At 27.9% G+C, this 14,015-nt stretch overlaps 1 protein-coding gene across 2 annotated transcripts; it reads left to right on the forward strand.

Annotated features, from left to right (window-relative positions):
* The first annotated feature begins 3,420 nt into the window (after window positions 1-3,420).
* LOC121209569 (DEAD-box ATP-dependent RNA helicase 6-like) lies at window positions 3,421-5,296 on the forward strand. 2 transcript variants are annotated; one of them, XM_041080420.1, is made up of 4 exons: window positions 3,421-3,506; window positions 3,698-3,932; window positions 4,349-4,417; window positions 4,813-5,296. In XM_041080420.1, the coding sequence occupies exons 1-3, from the start codon at window positions 3,474-3,476 to the stop codon at window positions 4,402-4,404; spliced, it is 324 nt and encodes a 107-aa protein (XP_040936354.1). In that variant the 5' UTR covers window positions 3,421-3,473; the 3' UTR covers window positions 4,405-4,417; window positions 4,813-5,296. The 2 variants fall into 2 exon arrangements, with proteins under 2 accessions (XP_040936354.1, XP_040936353.1); XM_041080419.1 differs by lacking the exon at window positions 4,349-4,417.
* The last annotated feature ends 8,719 nt before the right edge of the window (window positions 5,297-14,015 follow it).

Here is a 14,015-nt window from a genome sequence, read left to right on the forward strand (position 1 = left end):
TGTAATACGTTACTTACTTAATCGGTGAAATCTACCGATTTGTAATACATCCCTTTTGCTCAGTTTAGGTCCTGATTCAATTTTCTTCCCTGTTTTAGCCTCCCGATTGACGCTTCTGTCTTACCCAAAGTCTTCTGTTTCTTCCTTCTACCTTTCTTCTCCACTCTCCTCGCCGTTTCTCCTTCTCCCTGTTATATGTTTTTTTTTGTATTATTATTTTCTCAATAGATCTGCGCAGCAGCACCCACCATTTTCATTTCAAATTTCCCATCTAACCTGTTTTTTTTCTTCATCTAACCAACCCTAGCAGCGTTGTTTCGTAGGACGACCCTTGGTTTTGCCACTATTTACGGCGTTAACCCATTGGAAGAAACTCCACTCTTTAACTTCCTTTTTTGCGGTTGTATATATAGATTTCTATTTTTTCCTAGGTTTTAGAATTTGTTTGTTTTTTAGGGAGTTTAGGGCCGTGCTATGAATAATAGAGGGAGGTATCCATCGGTGCTCGGCCGTAGCCGCGGAGTGAACGCGAACCCTAGCTTTCAATCGAGGCTGGAGCAACCGCAGTATGCGCAGAGAAATTTGGTGCAGAATCATCATCATTTTCAACAACAACAACATCATCATCATCATCATCATCATCTGCAAACAGCAACAACATCAACAGCAGTGGCTCAGATGAAACCAATTGCCCGGCGGAAATGACTCCACTGTCGCCGATGAGGTCGAAAAGACCGTACAATCTGAAGTCGTCAACTCAAGGTTCTTTTTTGTTTCTTCTCCTTTTTTCTTTTTAATTGCATTTGTGATTAATTTTTATTTAATTTTCTTGTACATGTTGTTGACACCATTTTTTGGATGAAAACGGGGTCAACTTGGGTTTTGACGAAAATGAATAAAACAGGAGTCGCCACCAATCCTTTTGATGAGGTGTGATTGGATCACCTTGAAAACTAGTTGTTTTTAATAAACGATTTTTTATTAAAACAACAATTTTGGTCCATGAAATCCAAAAAAATGGGTTCGGGAGTCGGTTACGCACGAGGAAGGATTAGCACCCTCGATACGCCCAAAATTGGTACCTAGATGATTACTTAATGTCTTAGTGTCGAAAAGCTGAAAGCTTTAAAGAAATTCAAAATATGATCCTTAAAAAATTTTCGAATGGCATGGATTAAAATTCAAGAGGATATTTAGCAATTTGGCTAAACGTGAAATCGAAACCCAGCACCTTAGGGCACGTTTCTCGAATTTCTAAACGCAAAACATTGCCTTATTTTTGAAATTAAAAAAAGATATTTAGCTATTTGGTCGAACGAGAAATCGAAACCCAATACCTTAGGGCACGTTCCTCGAATTTCCAAACGCAAAATATTGCCTTATTTTGAAATATTTTTTTTTTTGAAGTATGATATTTATATGTATGATGGAATAATAAACATGATTTTGTAAATAAAAATGAACAAAAACGAATAATAAATCAATCATGCATATACCATAACAAATAAACAAATAAACAAACTAAAGCATAAAAATAAACATATAAATAAATACATAAATGAACATAAAAATAAAGGAAAATATATGAAATTATAAAATATATAAAATATGTATGTACATAAAGGGGACTATATATATGTATATACATAAAATTATGAAAATATATAAAATATATATATAAGTATATATTTTAAAATTACTATATAAAATATATATATAAGTACGCATATTCATACATATATACGTATGTAAATTAAAATATGAAAAGTATATACATATAGGTATATATATATGAATCATAAAATATAAAATACATATTTAAAAAAATGAAGAATATGCAAATATATATATGAAAATAAAATACATATATATATATGTATATGGATATGTACAAAAATTATACAATATACATAAAAAGTAGGTATGTATATAAGTATATAAAAAATAAAAATAAAAATAAAAATACACTCCTATATATATATAAAAGCAATAATAATAATAATAATAATAACAATAGGACTAAATCAAAATGGAAACGAAATCTCAGGGCTGAAATCAAAATAAAATAGAGTAAGGGATTAAAATGTGAGGCGCGCGAAAAGTAGAAGGGCCAAAACAATAAATAAACCAAAGTTCTAAAACGCAGCACTTCAGTGGACTAAAATGAAACAAGAGTAAAATTTCAGGGCTAGATCAAAATTAAAAAAAATAACGAAATAGGACTAAACTGAACGCGCAGCAGAATCAGAGGGACTACGCGCGTAAATAGCCCAAAAACTAAAAACACGCTGATCCTCTGGGTCGGGTCGGGTCGACGCGCGGATCCCCCTTTGCTAAAACGGCGCCGTTTTGTGTTTAATATAAATATAAAAAAAGGCTAAAAATAAAACTGTTTCATCATTTTGTTGAAAAACAGAGAGGAAACTCTCTCTTTTTTCATTTTCTCAGGCTCCGATTCCGGAGATGGCCCGGCCAAGGCTTCCGGCGAGTCTCCACCGTAGAGCCACCGTGTGTGGCGGCTGGAGGTCCAAAATCGGACCTTTTCGGTCCCTTTTTGAAGCCTAGCGTCCCTAGGGTACGGATCTAGGGCCAAATCCCCGAAAAAGGAGCCGGAGACCCGAAGATCGAGGGGAAACCGCTCGTGTTCTCTCCTCCGGTGCGGCGCAGGTAAGGTTTTTTTGGTTTTTCGTTTGTTATTTAGTGTAGAAGATAAAAAATAAACAATAAAAATAAAAAGAGAAGAGATTCGGACACCAAAAGGGTCACCTTTTTTATTTCTTTGTTTTTTTCTTTTCAAAAGGGCTCTACCCCATTACAGTCTTGAATGGATTTTTATAGCATTTTTAATTTTTTTACTACTATTTTGTTGTTCTTCTCCTGCTTTACATGTTTGGTTTCTATTTTGCAGGTGCTGCAGGCGGCGGTTGGTGGCGATGTGACCGTGACAGAGCTGCGGCGCTGGGCAGAGCAAGTGGCCGACCCTAGGTGCGGCGTACCTAGGGTTAGGGTTACCCTTTTTGTTGTTTTCTGGTTTGGGCTAGGGTTTGGTTAGGGTAATGGGTTTTTGGTAGGCTAAATTGGGCTCGTTTTAGGCTGGTGGTTTAGGTTTAGGTGGGCTTTGGGTGTTTTATTTGGGTTGGTTTTGGGTAATTGGGCCATTCGAGTTTGGGTTGATGGGTAAGGTCTAGGTGGTTTGGGTATGCTGGTATGGGGTTTGATGAATTTGTTGGGTTTATTTGTAAATGGGCTATTTTAGGTAATGGGTCAGTTGGGTAGGTCAAAATGGGCCTGTACACATGTTACGTATTGAATGTTCATAATTATATTTTTTTCACAAATTAAATTTCTTGTGCATTGTTTACAGTTATTAATTTTTTTATTGAATTTTCTTTTATGTATTTCATATTGAATTGTGCACGGTTTTACATTCTTTTTCATCTTTCAGTTCACATGATTGGAAGGCAAGGCTAAAGATGCCACCATCAGATACACGCTACAAAACGGAGGTATTTTTGTTAATGATATTAATCGAGTAAATATTGAAGTTAATACAACCTTTTTATCGATAGCACTCCATATTGTTTCTCTGATATAAATTTCACACAGGGCATGGCAGTGCTTTTGTTGGTATTTGGATATTTTTTAAAATTTTAATTTTGACGCTTATGTACTGATCTGCCTATTAAATTTGTGCCAGGATGTGACTGCTACCAAAGGAAATGAATTTGAAGACTACTTTCTGAAACGTGAACTTATTATGGGAATATATGAGAAGGGCTTTGAAAGACCATCTCCTATTCAGGAAGAGAGTATTCCCATTGCTTTAACTGGAAGTGATATTCTTGCTAGAGCCAAAAATGGAACTGGGAAAACTGCAGCATTTTGCATTCCTGCATTGGAAAAAATTGACCAAGATAACAATGTTATTCAAGGTTAGATTTCATCTACATTTAATTTCTTGATTGTGTGTGTTTGTGTTACCAATTCAAGCCCAATAAAATGGTAGTGGGTACTGAAAGTAGGATTCTTTGGCCATTTCAATTATTTATTGTTCTTCTAGTTGTCTGATCTGCTTGTCAATCTGATATTGGAGAAGTGTGAGTGTCATTTGTTTCATTTCTTTTAACTGATATTTGAATTATGGGCTTTGGCATGGACGGACTTAGTTGACTGACGATCAAATCTTTGTAGCAGTTCCTTAAACATGTGCATTAGGTCCTCCATTTTGTAAGTTGGTGCAACTTTTTCCATCAGTCCAAGCAGAAATTTTCACTCATCTTTCTGAAACCTTCCAAATTAAGTTCTTTGTTGACCCTTATGCTGTAATTTGAAATATGAGTTGTATTAGGTGCAATGCCGAGGGATGTTTTCAACACACTACCACCGTTTAGCTGTGGACTATAGGAACAATTCCAAGGTGTGTCTGCTTTCTGTTGGATAATATATTTTTTAAACTGAAGTTTATAGCATTTATAATTGGCAAATTATATTAGGTGCAGAGAGAGTGAATGAGATATTTTGAGTTGTACAGCATCAGTTTGAAGTCTTATCTGCCAATTTGTTTAGTGAAAATTTGTAAAATGCAGGGCTCATTGCTATTTTTGTGTTGATTTTTCCTTGAATTTAGTTCATATTCTCAGATTGTTGAAATGTGCATTAATCAATACCTTCTGTTATTGAGAACCTTTAGGACAAAAAGATGTAGATATATTTTGTTGTATTTATCTACATCTTTGTTTATAGAGAATCGACTGAATTGCAAAATTTTAGCATCTGCTATGATGAATGTCACCTGACTGGTAATCATTTCAGGGCTTCCTGACTCAGTACTACGAACAACTGCCAGTAAGTCTAGAGAATTTGAGGTTGTATAAGGGAAACACCGAAGCAAGGGATCTGAAGACAAGTTGCCAATGCAAAGTAGTCTTGTAGTTTTTATTCGGGAACTAATCAGCCTTACACGCTTAAAGACATGCGAGGAGGGCACTTGTATTAGGTCATTGACTCAACTTCAACAGAGGGCAAGAATGCTTCTACATCAACATTGATTGAATGAAATCCATGTAATATTTGTAATTTTTCCCAGGGTCATTCATTTTCGGATATAGTTAGTGATGTGAATATGATTGTGACTAATATGCTATCTAGCATTTTGTAAAGTTTGGGTGGGCTAGAAAATTGGAAAACATATTAGTTGGTAGCTGGAAGGTTGAAATGATCTGACCGGCATTTTGTACAATGCAGTTTGAATTAAGTAATTAACAGTATTTGTGAAAATTTGGGTGATCAAGTTCAACATTGCTTAAAGGTCATAATGCTTGGCACTGGTTAAATGTATAAATTATATATAATTATTAAATTATATTTAATATTAATTATTTTAAATTATATAAATTCATATAAGAAAAATTATTATCAAGAATTTTATGAAATTATATATCATTATTAAATTATATTTAATATTAATTATTTTAAATTATATAAATTCATATAAGAAAATTTATTATCAAGAATTTTATGAAATTATATATTATTATTAAATTATATTTAATAATAATTATTTTAAATTATACAAATTCATATAAGAAAATTTATTAGGTATAATTATTATAAATTTTATTAAATCATATATTTTAATTAAAATATATTTAATATTAATTATTTCAAATTATATTTTATAGTATCATATATTATGATTTGAGTAAATTCATATAAGAATATTAATTATTAAGAATTTTATTAAATTATATATTTTAATTATAATATATTTAATAATAATTATGTTTAAATATGATTAAATTATTTATTATTGATAATAATAATCTTATTAAAATTTAAATAACAATAACAATAATCATTTACCAAAACAAATTTATGCTAAGGGTATTCTAGTCATTTTAGTTTTTTCCATTATACTATTACACCTCTATTCCATTCAACCAAACACAAGATTACTATTACGCCTCTATTCCATTACATTCAACCAAACAGTTGATTTGCTATTACACCTCTAATCCAATACATCTCTAATCCAATACACCTCTAATCCAATACAGCGAACCAAACGCACCCTTATTGTAAATAAGTTTTTCCTGTATTTGATTGGTGGAAAGCCAAATCACAATTTGTAAATACCAAAATAATTAGTGGTTTGATATTATAGTATAGATAATATTAAAGTCGCTACCTTAATAAACTTAATGGGCCATTTATAATTTATTGAATTATAAAGAAAACCAATAATGAATTTTGACAAGCTTTATTTTTTTTTAAGCATTTGTCAAGCTCATTATCAAAAGGATTTTGGCCTTTGGGACCTAAAAATTTATTGAACACAACTTGGCAATTGGGAGTGTTCTGCGGACAGCAAGGATCCACAGAATTAAGGTTCTCAATCATTCCAAATAGATTATACATTTGAAAATGTTAGAAGTTAGATCTTTGGGAGAAATTTTTAAAATGTTAGAAATTAAATCTTTTGGGAGAAATTTTTAAAGTGTTGTTTATTAAAAGATCGATTTAATTTCTTAATAATTGAAAGTATTATCCCCCAAAGAGTATTATGTCTCTTGTGCTCTAAGAGCCTACATGCTATAAGCAGATGTCCTAAGGATTTGGTTCATAGAGTTGGGAGTACCTCAACTATACGTGGCCCAAGCGATATCAAATTCCTCAACAAATGACCTATCTGCTATAAATCAGAGGTTCAAACCCCACCAAGGGCAAGATGCTCACGTCGCATTGGTGGATGGTTGTACGTCCTCATACTGTCAAGACACTCCTAACTCTATGAACCAAGCCTTTGGGGTAATTGCTCACAACAATGATTAATTTTCATAATATTATCCTATAAAATATATTATCAGATTAATTAACTTTATTAATTTCTAACATATTTAGAATATATTAAAATTTTAACTAAAACTCAAACCTAACCCAATTCTTTTAAATTTGTTGAGATCAACGTTGACTGATTAATTAGTTGATTGGTTAAAATCAGTTTTCCAATTTTCTGACTACTCTCCTTTACCTCTTTAAATATGTGATTTTTATTAAGTCCAAGTTGATGAGATCAAAGATTATATCAGACATAAGAAAAAAAAAAAGAAGTTTCATACGTGGCTGACTGCTAGGGATTAAAATTGCTAATATTCCATAGTCTGAGACCTTGCCTGCCCCCACAGTATTATTGGGCTCTATGTATTAACAAGCGGGTCCTATAAGTATAATTCACGAAGCCGAAAAAGGTTTAAAAAAATAACCTAATCCAATCCAACTATTGAAAATAACCATAAATGAAGAAAAAATAAAAAGAATAAACATATATTAATTTAATAAAAAAATAAAACGAAGTAATATTTTTATATAGTTATATACATGCATCTTAGTCTCATCAATTCGGTGAAGCTAGTAAATTTTTTAGAAGTCAAAATTAAATTGTAATTTTTATGATAATAATAATATAATTTTATTATTTTAGTAATTTATATATTTATCATTTTTAAAAAATTAAATTAAAATTTTATTTTTTTAAGAGAATAAAATATAATTTTTTTTATTAATTTAAATTTTTAAAAATATTCTATTTTAGAGTTACAAATTACAAAATGCAAATCAATGCAACCAAAGTGACCACCAACCATTATTTGTGGACTCTTAGTATATATCGCTTCATAAATATATCTCTACATATTGCATTTTCATTAAGTGTAAGCAGATGATTGGCTAGTTAAACACAATTAATTTTCTTTCCAAAGCCACCAAAAAGAAATGATTTGAGGGAAAAAGGAGTAAGTGGACACTTCCACTGATTTCTTATCATTCTTAAAGCTAATAACACTTGGGGGAGATCATACATAAAAAAAAAAAGTGGATTTGGAATTATATTCTATTTTCTAAAACAAAAACCATTCTATTTGGTCATGCTTTTGTATGATAGTATCGTGTTTATATAGAATACTATTAGTCTTGATGTAATTGTTATTTTCTTCTTCTTTTAAGTGGGAAATGTTGCAAGAAAATTAAAATTTTGGAACCTTTTTCCATTAACATTATAAGTTCTTTTTAATATAAAAGTTTTATAAAGGAGAGAAAATGTAATATGTCTTACATTTTTATTATATTTAGTAAATTTATTTTGTATATATCAATTTCATTTATTAAAGCTATAAATTAGATTCGCATTCTAAGATTTCGCTGACTCAAATCATGTGGGTCATATCCTTACTTGATATAAACAAAACACTTGTCAATTATAAGTCGAATTGTAGGCTGCAACTCACCTGCTTGAAGTCGAAATCATTAATAATTATTGGTTAGCCGTATGATAGTGTTTACAAACCTTGCATGCATTATCGTCACATTATATATCATCACACTATATATGTGGATCTTAAAAGATTGATTATGCTCAAATGAGTAAGAAACTAATATGAGAATAGCACATGGCATCACAATAAGCACATGCCATCACTCACATATATTAAAACTAGATTTTATTTATTTATTTGCTATTTTTCTTCTTTCTCTCGAACTCTCATCCTATTAATGAATCAACCATTTATAATTTTTTTTACTTGTTAAGTGAACCATCACGAATCCACCGCTTAAACAATATATCAATAAATTTAAATCAATTTTATTAAATATTATTGTTTTAATTGTAACTGTACAAATGACTAAATGACACAACTAAATCCATACAATCTTTTTTTATGAGTAGAGGATTCACTGTCTTTAGTAGTGATGACTTTTTCTTTCTAAAACATTGTCTTTCAGGGTTTTTTTTCACTAGCATATATGTGAAATATTTGCTTTCATTGGGGATAAGATTTCTATATAAGTATATATAAACCTTGGTTTGAGAGTAATTAAATAGTTACTAAGAACAAACAGATTTAACATTTAAGTGGACATCACTTTAATCCAAAAGGTAGATAAAGGGATCCATCGAGAGTAACCCCACTTGTCATAGCTTGAAACCTAACCAAAGATCCATGTGTGGCTTTCTCCACCGTCCAATAGAATAAATTGGGTAAAATTACCAACAAGATGATTATATTAAGAGTTAGATTGTATTTTGATCTTTTTATTAAAAAATAGACAAATTAGTCATTGTACGTTAGATTAAAGAGTAAATTGGTTATTTTGTTAAAATTTTCATCAATTTTTACTGTTTAAAACCGATACATGTACATCAACATGATGTATACATGTGTGTCACTATTTAATTATTTTGTTAACCACACCAGTTTTTAATAGTACAAATTGATGATATTTTTAATAGAAATGACCAATTTACACTTTGATTTAACTTTCAGAGATTAATTTGCCCTATTTTGTAAGTAGAGAAGGTGAAATACAATCTAACTCTTAGTACAAATACTTTATGGTACTTTTACCAATAAATCGAATATGAGATATTTATAAATCTATTTCATTATTGTTCAATCAATATATTATTTAATTTTTGGAGAGTGTTCACAAATTATCATTTAATTAATAAAAGCCAGATAAATTTTAATATTTTGAATAGTAAAATAAACATTTAAAAGTTCAATAGATCAAATTTGCTAATATAAAAAAGTAAGTTGAAGGTTAAAGACAGTTTATTCAAATGAGTGAAAGACGTACAAAATTTGTTGGAGAATGATGGAGAGGTAGCTTGAAGGGGAAAGGTAGTTGGTGTTTGGTTTAGATCATGTGTGCATGGTGTTGATGTTCGTCAACCCAAGGATATTTGAAGAGTCTCTCCAAGATCGAGAGCTTATCCACAAGTTCTGAAAACTATGAAGGTCTTGTCAACATAATTTCTTACGATCAGGTTGAGAGTTAAATTATATAAAAAGTTATGTAAAAAACACATAAGAGATAAGCCATTGCAGTTACACGATATTAAATATTATTGTCCTTTATTATTTGTTGACGAAATTTTCCAAAAATATTTTAAACATATAATAAAGTTGATTTTTATATAATATTAAATGTAGGGAATGGGGTAATATAATTCGAGTTCATATTGATAAAAATTTTAATCATCATTCTATTTAATATTTTTTGATGTTACAATTTATAGATTTGTTTTTTTTTTATCTCAAGTATTAATATTTTTGGAACATTAAATGATGACTCGATAGTAAACAATTACTCAACTTTTACATGTACTTATTTGTTCAATTATTTATTTATGTCGTTCTAAACTTTTGCATGTCTTTATTTGAAGACACTTTATCTTAGATAAATTAGTACCATATATAATATAATCCCTTTAACCTTTTTGCCTAATGTAGATAGAAGATCCTTGAGTGGGCGGCATCATATTTAAACTTTGCAATAGTGGGAGAAAAGTGGGAAAGAGATTTTTTTTTTTGGTATCTATTTGACTCGAATTATTATTTATTAATAAAAATATTTTAATTATAATTTAATTAATTTCAAATGAAGAAAGTGATAATTTAATGGAGAAAACATTTGCCCTACAAATACTCAACACATGGACCAAAACTAATCGAGTAATATGGAAAGAAAATTTTAACTATTATTACATTGGTGATAAGAGTAGAGTATAATATATATGTTTATAAAAGAATTAAATGAGATTGTGACAATGATGAATCCAACGTTTATAAAACGAGGTTGGTGGACAAATTCATCCTATTATTAATATTATTTTTTTTGCGTTTGGAATTAAATTGTATATTTTTTTACAATAATTGAAATATAATTTTATTATTTTAATAGTTTATATATTTTTAATTTTTAAAATATTATATAAAAAATATTATTTTTGAGGTCAAAGTGTAATTTTATTACATGCTCACTTAAAATTTTATAAATTTCAATGGATTAAAAATGATATTTCTCATTTTAAAGGGCCTGGGACCCTGGCCAGCCCCTAGTGCCACCATTGACTGAAAATTCAAGCCAAAGTAGATATCATCTAAGAATATCATATAATTGTGGTTTTTTAAATGTCATTGACAATATTTAAAGCTATGTCTAAGATACATTCCAATTGTTTAGATCATTAAATGATCAAACATTCTTAGAGTAAAACTATAATATCTTCCTATTTAAGAATTTATAAATTTATTGATAATTTAAAATTTGTATAAAAAATATTAAAAAAAGTATATAAAAATAAAAATTTAATTCAATAAACAACTAGATTTTTAATTTTTTATTATAAAATTAGATAAAAAAACTATTGAATTATGATAATTGTAAATAGTAACATTTTATATAACAAATTTAGTTCGTCGAACCTTATATATACCATTTATCCTTTATATATAAATATAAAAGGTTATTAATTGAGTAGATATTGAAAATTATTAATTTAATAAATTACTCGTGTTTGTTAATTGATTTTATTTATTTAATAAAAAATAATTAGTCACTCGTGTATATTCAACTTTTTAACTTTCTTTCTAATCACATCGTTATTTAGGAGGGTAACAAATTTGAGCAATGATAAAGGGGAATGTGTTGTACAAATGAAAACACGAGTTCAACTCGTGAGAGCGCGGGTAACTAATATGCGCCACACGTCTTTTTTGTGCTCTCTAAATCCCAACCTTCATTTCATTCAGACAACATTAATATGACAATTTCATCATGCTTTTCCTTTTTATTATTTAAATTTTTATTTATTTTCAAAACGTAAAATAGTAGCATTAATTAAGGAAATATTATTGAATATAAATTGCGTGAAAATAGTTTATGTGAAAAATATATGTATTTAAATAGTTCATCTTTGATTTAATCATTGATTACTTAATATTATTTTATAAAAATATTATAATATTTATTATCATTTAAAAATTTTAAATTAATATTTGACTGAGTTAGTGTTCGATATGATACCGACTTAATAAAGAGTTTTAGGGATAAATATTAAATCTATATATTTATTTATTTTTATATGTACAATTGAATTAAAATAAAAAAATTATATATATACATGAATTTATAATACATGATCCTCTATGGTACTTTCACCATATTATAAATATAAAATTTCAAATACATTAAATTTATTTAAAAATTATGAATTAAAATTAGAATTTCATCTTTTAAATATACTGCATTAGTTATTAGCAAATGATAGTAATATTTTAAGGATAATTATACTTTAGAAAAAATAGACACGTGTGATTACGAACTTTGGAATTTTTTTATTATTAAGGGTATAATAAACTTGTGAGGATAAGAACGCTACATATTTCATTTTCTTCTTGTTAAAGTCAATATTGTACCATTTTTTGATAAAATAAATATTTATATTAAATTAATAAATGGCGTATTGTCTCTGAATTTTAATTATATATTCGATAATTTCAAACTTTCTATGCTAATTAATAGACATCGTAGTCGATGAAATTGAAATTTAACTAAATTTTTTTGAAGGGAATAGTTTGATAAAAAGTATTTTATTAAGAATTAAATTATATTTTATTTATATATATTATATTAAAAAGTAAAATAGTTATATATGTTAAAATTTTTATTTATTTGTATTGTTTTTAACCGAATAATCAATTTGCTCTTTCATTTAGCGTATAATGAGTAATTTATTGTTTTTTAGTAAATGGATCAAAATATAATTTAATTTTTAGTATAATAACTTTTTATGGTACTTTTATCAACATAGCTTATATACTAAAGTTAACTTGTCAACGACAAATAATATTAATAAAATTGATGTATTGAAATATTAAATATTTAAGTTCGAGTTTCATTACATATAATAAATTTTATTTGTTACTTGAATTGAGTTAATTATCGAGCCAATGCCTTTTTTGAAAAAAAAAATTATAACTACAAATACAATTGAATATATTAATTCAAATAATATACATTTAAATAACTATAATTAAAATTAAATAATACATAACATATAGCATAGGGGTGTGCAAATTTTGGGTAAAACCGAATTAATTCGGTTAATCGATTGGTTAACTGAATTAATTCAGTCAAAGGTCGGTTAATAATTTTTTGGAAGTTTAGTTAACAATTAATTCGGTTCGAAATCGATCGGTTAACCGAATTAACTGAACTTAATAAATAATATTACAATATATAAGTATTCAGTTGGGGTCTGTTGGTTTGATTAATTTTTTTAATGTATAAATTAATCGGTTGATTAATTCGGTTAATTTTTTTATATATTCTATAATTGTTTTAACCAAAAATCAAAAAAATATAAATTTCGGTTAATTTGGTTAATCGACCGAATTAACAGAAAAAATTCAATTCGGTTATTTGTTTTTGAAAAAATTTCGCTTCGGTTAACGATTAAAGGTTTAAAAATGTCGATTAATTCAGTTAATAACAGTTCAGGTCAATTAACTGATTAGTTAACCAATCGAACACCCTTAATATAGCAAACAAATAATCCAAATATCTTCAAATATTACCTATATGTAATGCGATTTAAACTATAATAACTTTAAAAAAAAAGTCATGACTAAACTCAGACCATCAATATTCCTAAACCTTAATCTAATTAGAACAATCAAAGCTTCGTTAGCAACTAATATCAAATTTAAGAATTTGGTTTAAATTCAAAAATTTCGGTGGAAGATTGAATTTGAATTAATTGCTCTTTGAAAAAACATAAAATTAAACCAAATTAAACATATAGTAAAAACAAACTATATAAAGATCCGAAAATTCTCATACACATTTTCTATATATATTTTAAAATTTATGTATTTAAAAAAAATATTTTCTATTTTTAATTTTCAGAATTAAGATCAAATTAATAAAATGTTTAAATATTAAAGGTTAAATTTATTGAAAATTTTAAAATCGGGACTAAATAAACAAAGTGATTAAATATTAAAGACTAAATTTGTTATTATACTAGATTATGTTAATATTTTATTTGGTAACCAAATACATTTTAACGATAAAATGATTAAAATATAAAATAATTTAATTAAAGTGACTAAATTAATAAAATAATCGATAATCAAAATAGAAATGCGATTAAACTTAAATCACTATCTAAG

This window comes from Gossypium hirsutum, chromosome A11 (genome assembly GCF_007990345.1).
Source record: "Gossypium hirsutum isolate 1008001.06 chromosome A11, Gossypium_hirsutum_v2.1, whole genome shotgun sequence".
Lineage (NCBI taxonomy): Eukaryota > Viridiplantae > Streptophyta > Magnoliopsida > Malvales > Malvaceae > Gossypium > Gossypium hirsutum.

What these genes read in the sequence shown, in the direction of transcription:
- LOC121209569 (XM_041080419.1), top strand. Translation starts at nt 3,474, where the DNA reads ATGCCACCATCAGATACACGCTACAAAACGGAG. An exon ending in ATACACGCTACAAAACGGAG is followed by an intron (nt 3,507 to 3,697) that starts GTATTTTTGTTA and finishes AATTTGTGCCAG; the next exon opens with GATGTGACTGCTACCAAAGG. An exon ending in AGATAACAATGTTATTCAAG is followed by an intron (nt 3,933 to 4,812) that starts GTTAGATTTCAT and finishes TAATCATTTCAG; the next exon opens with GGCTTCCTGACTCAGTACTA.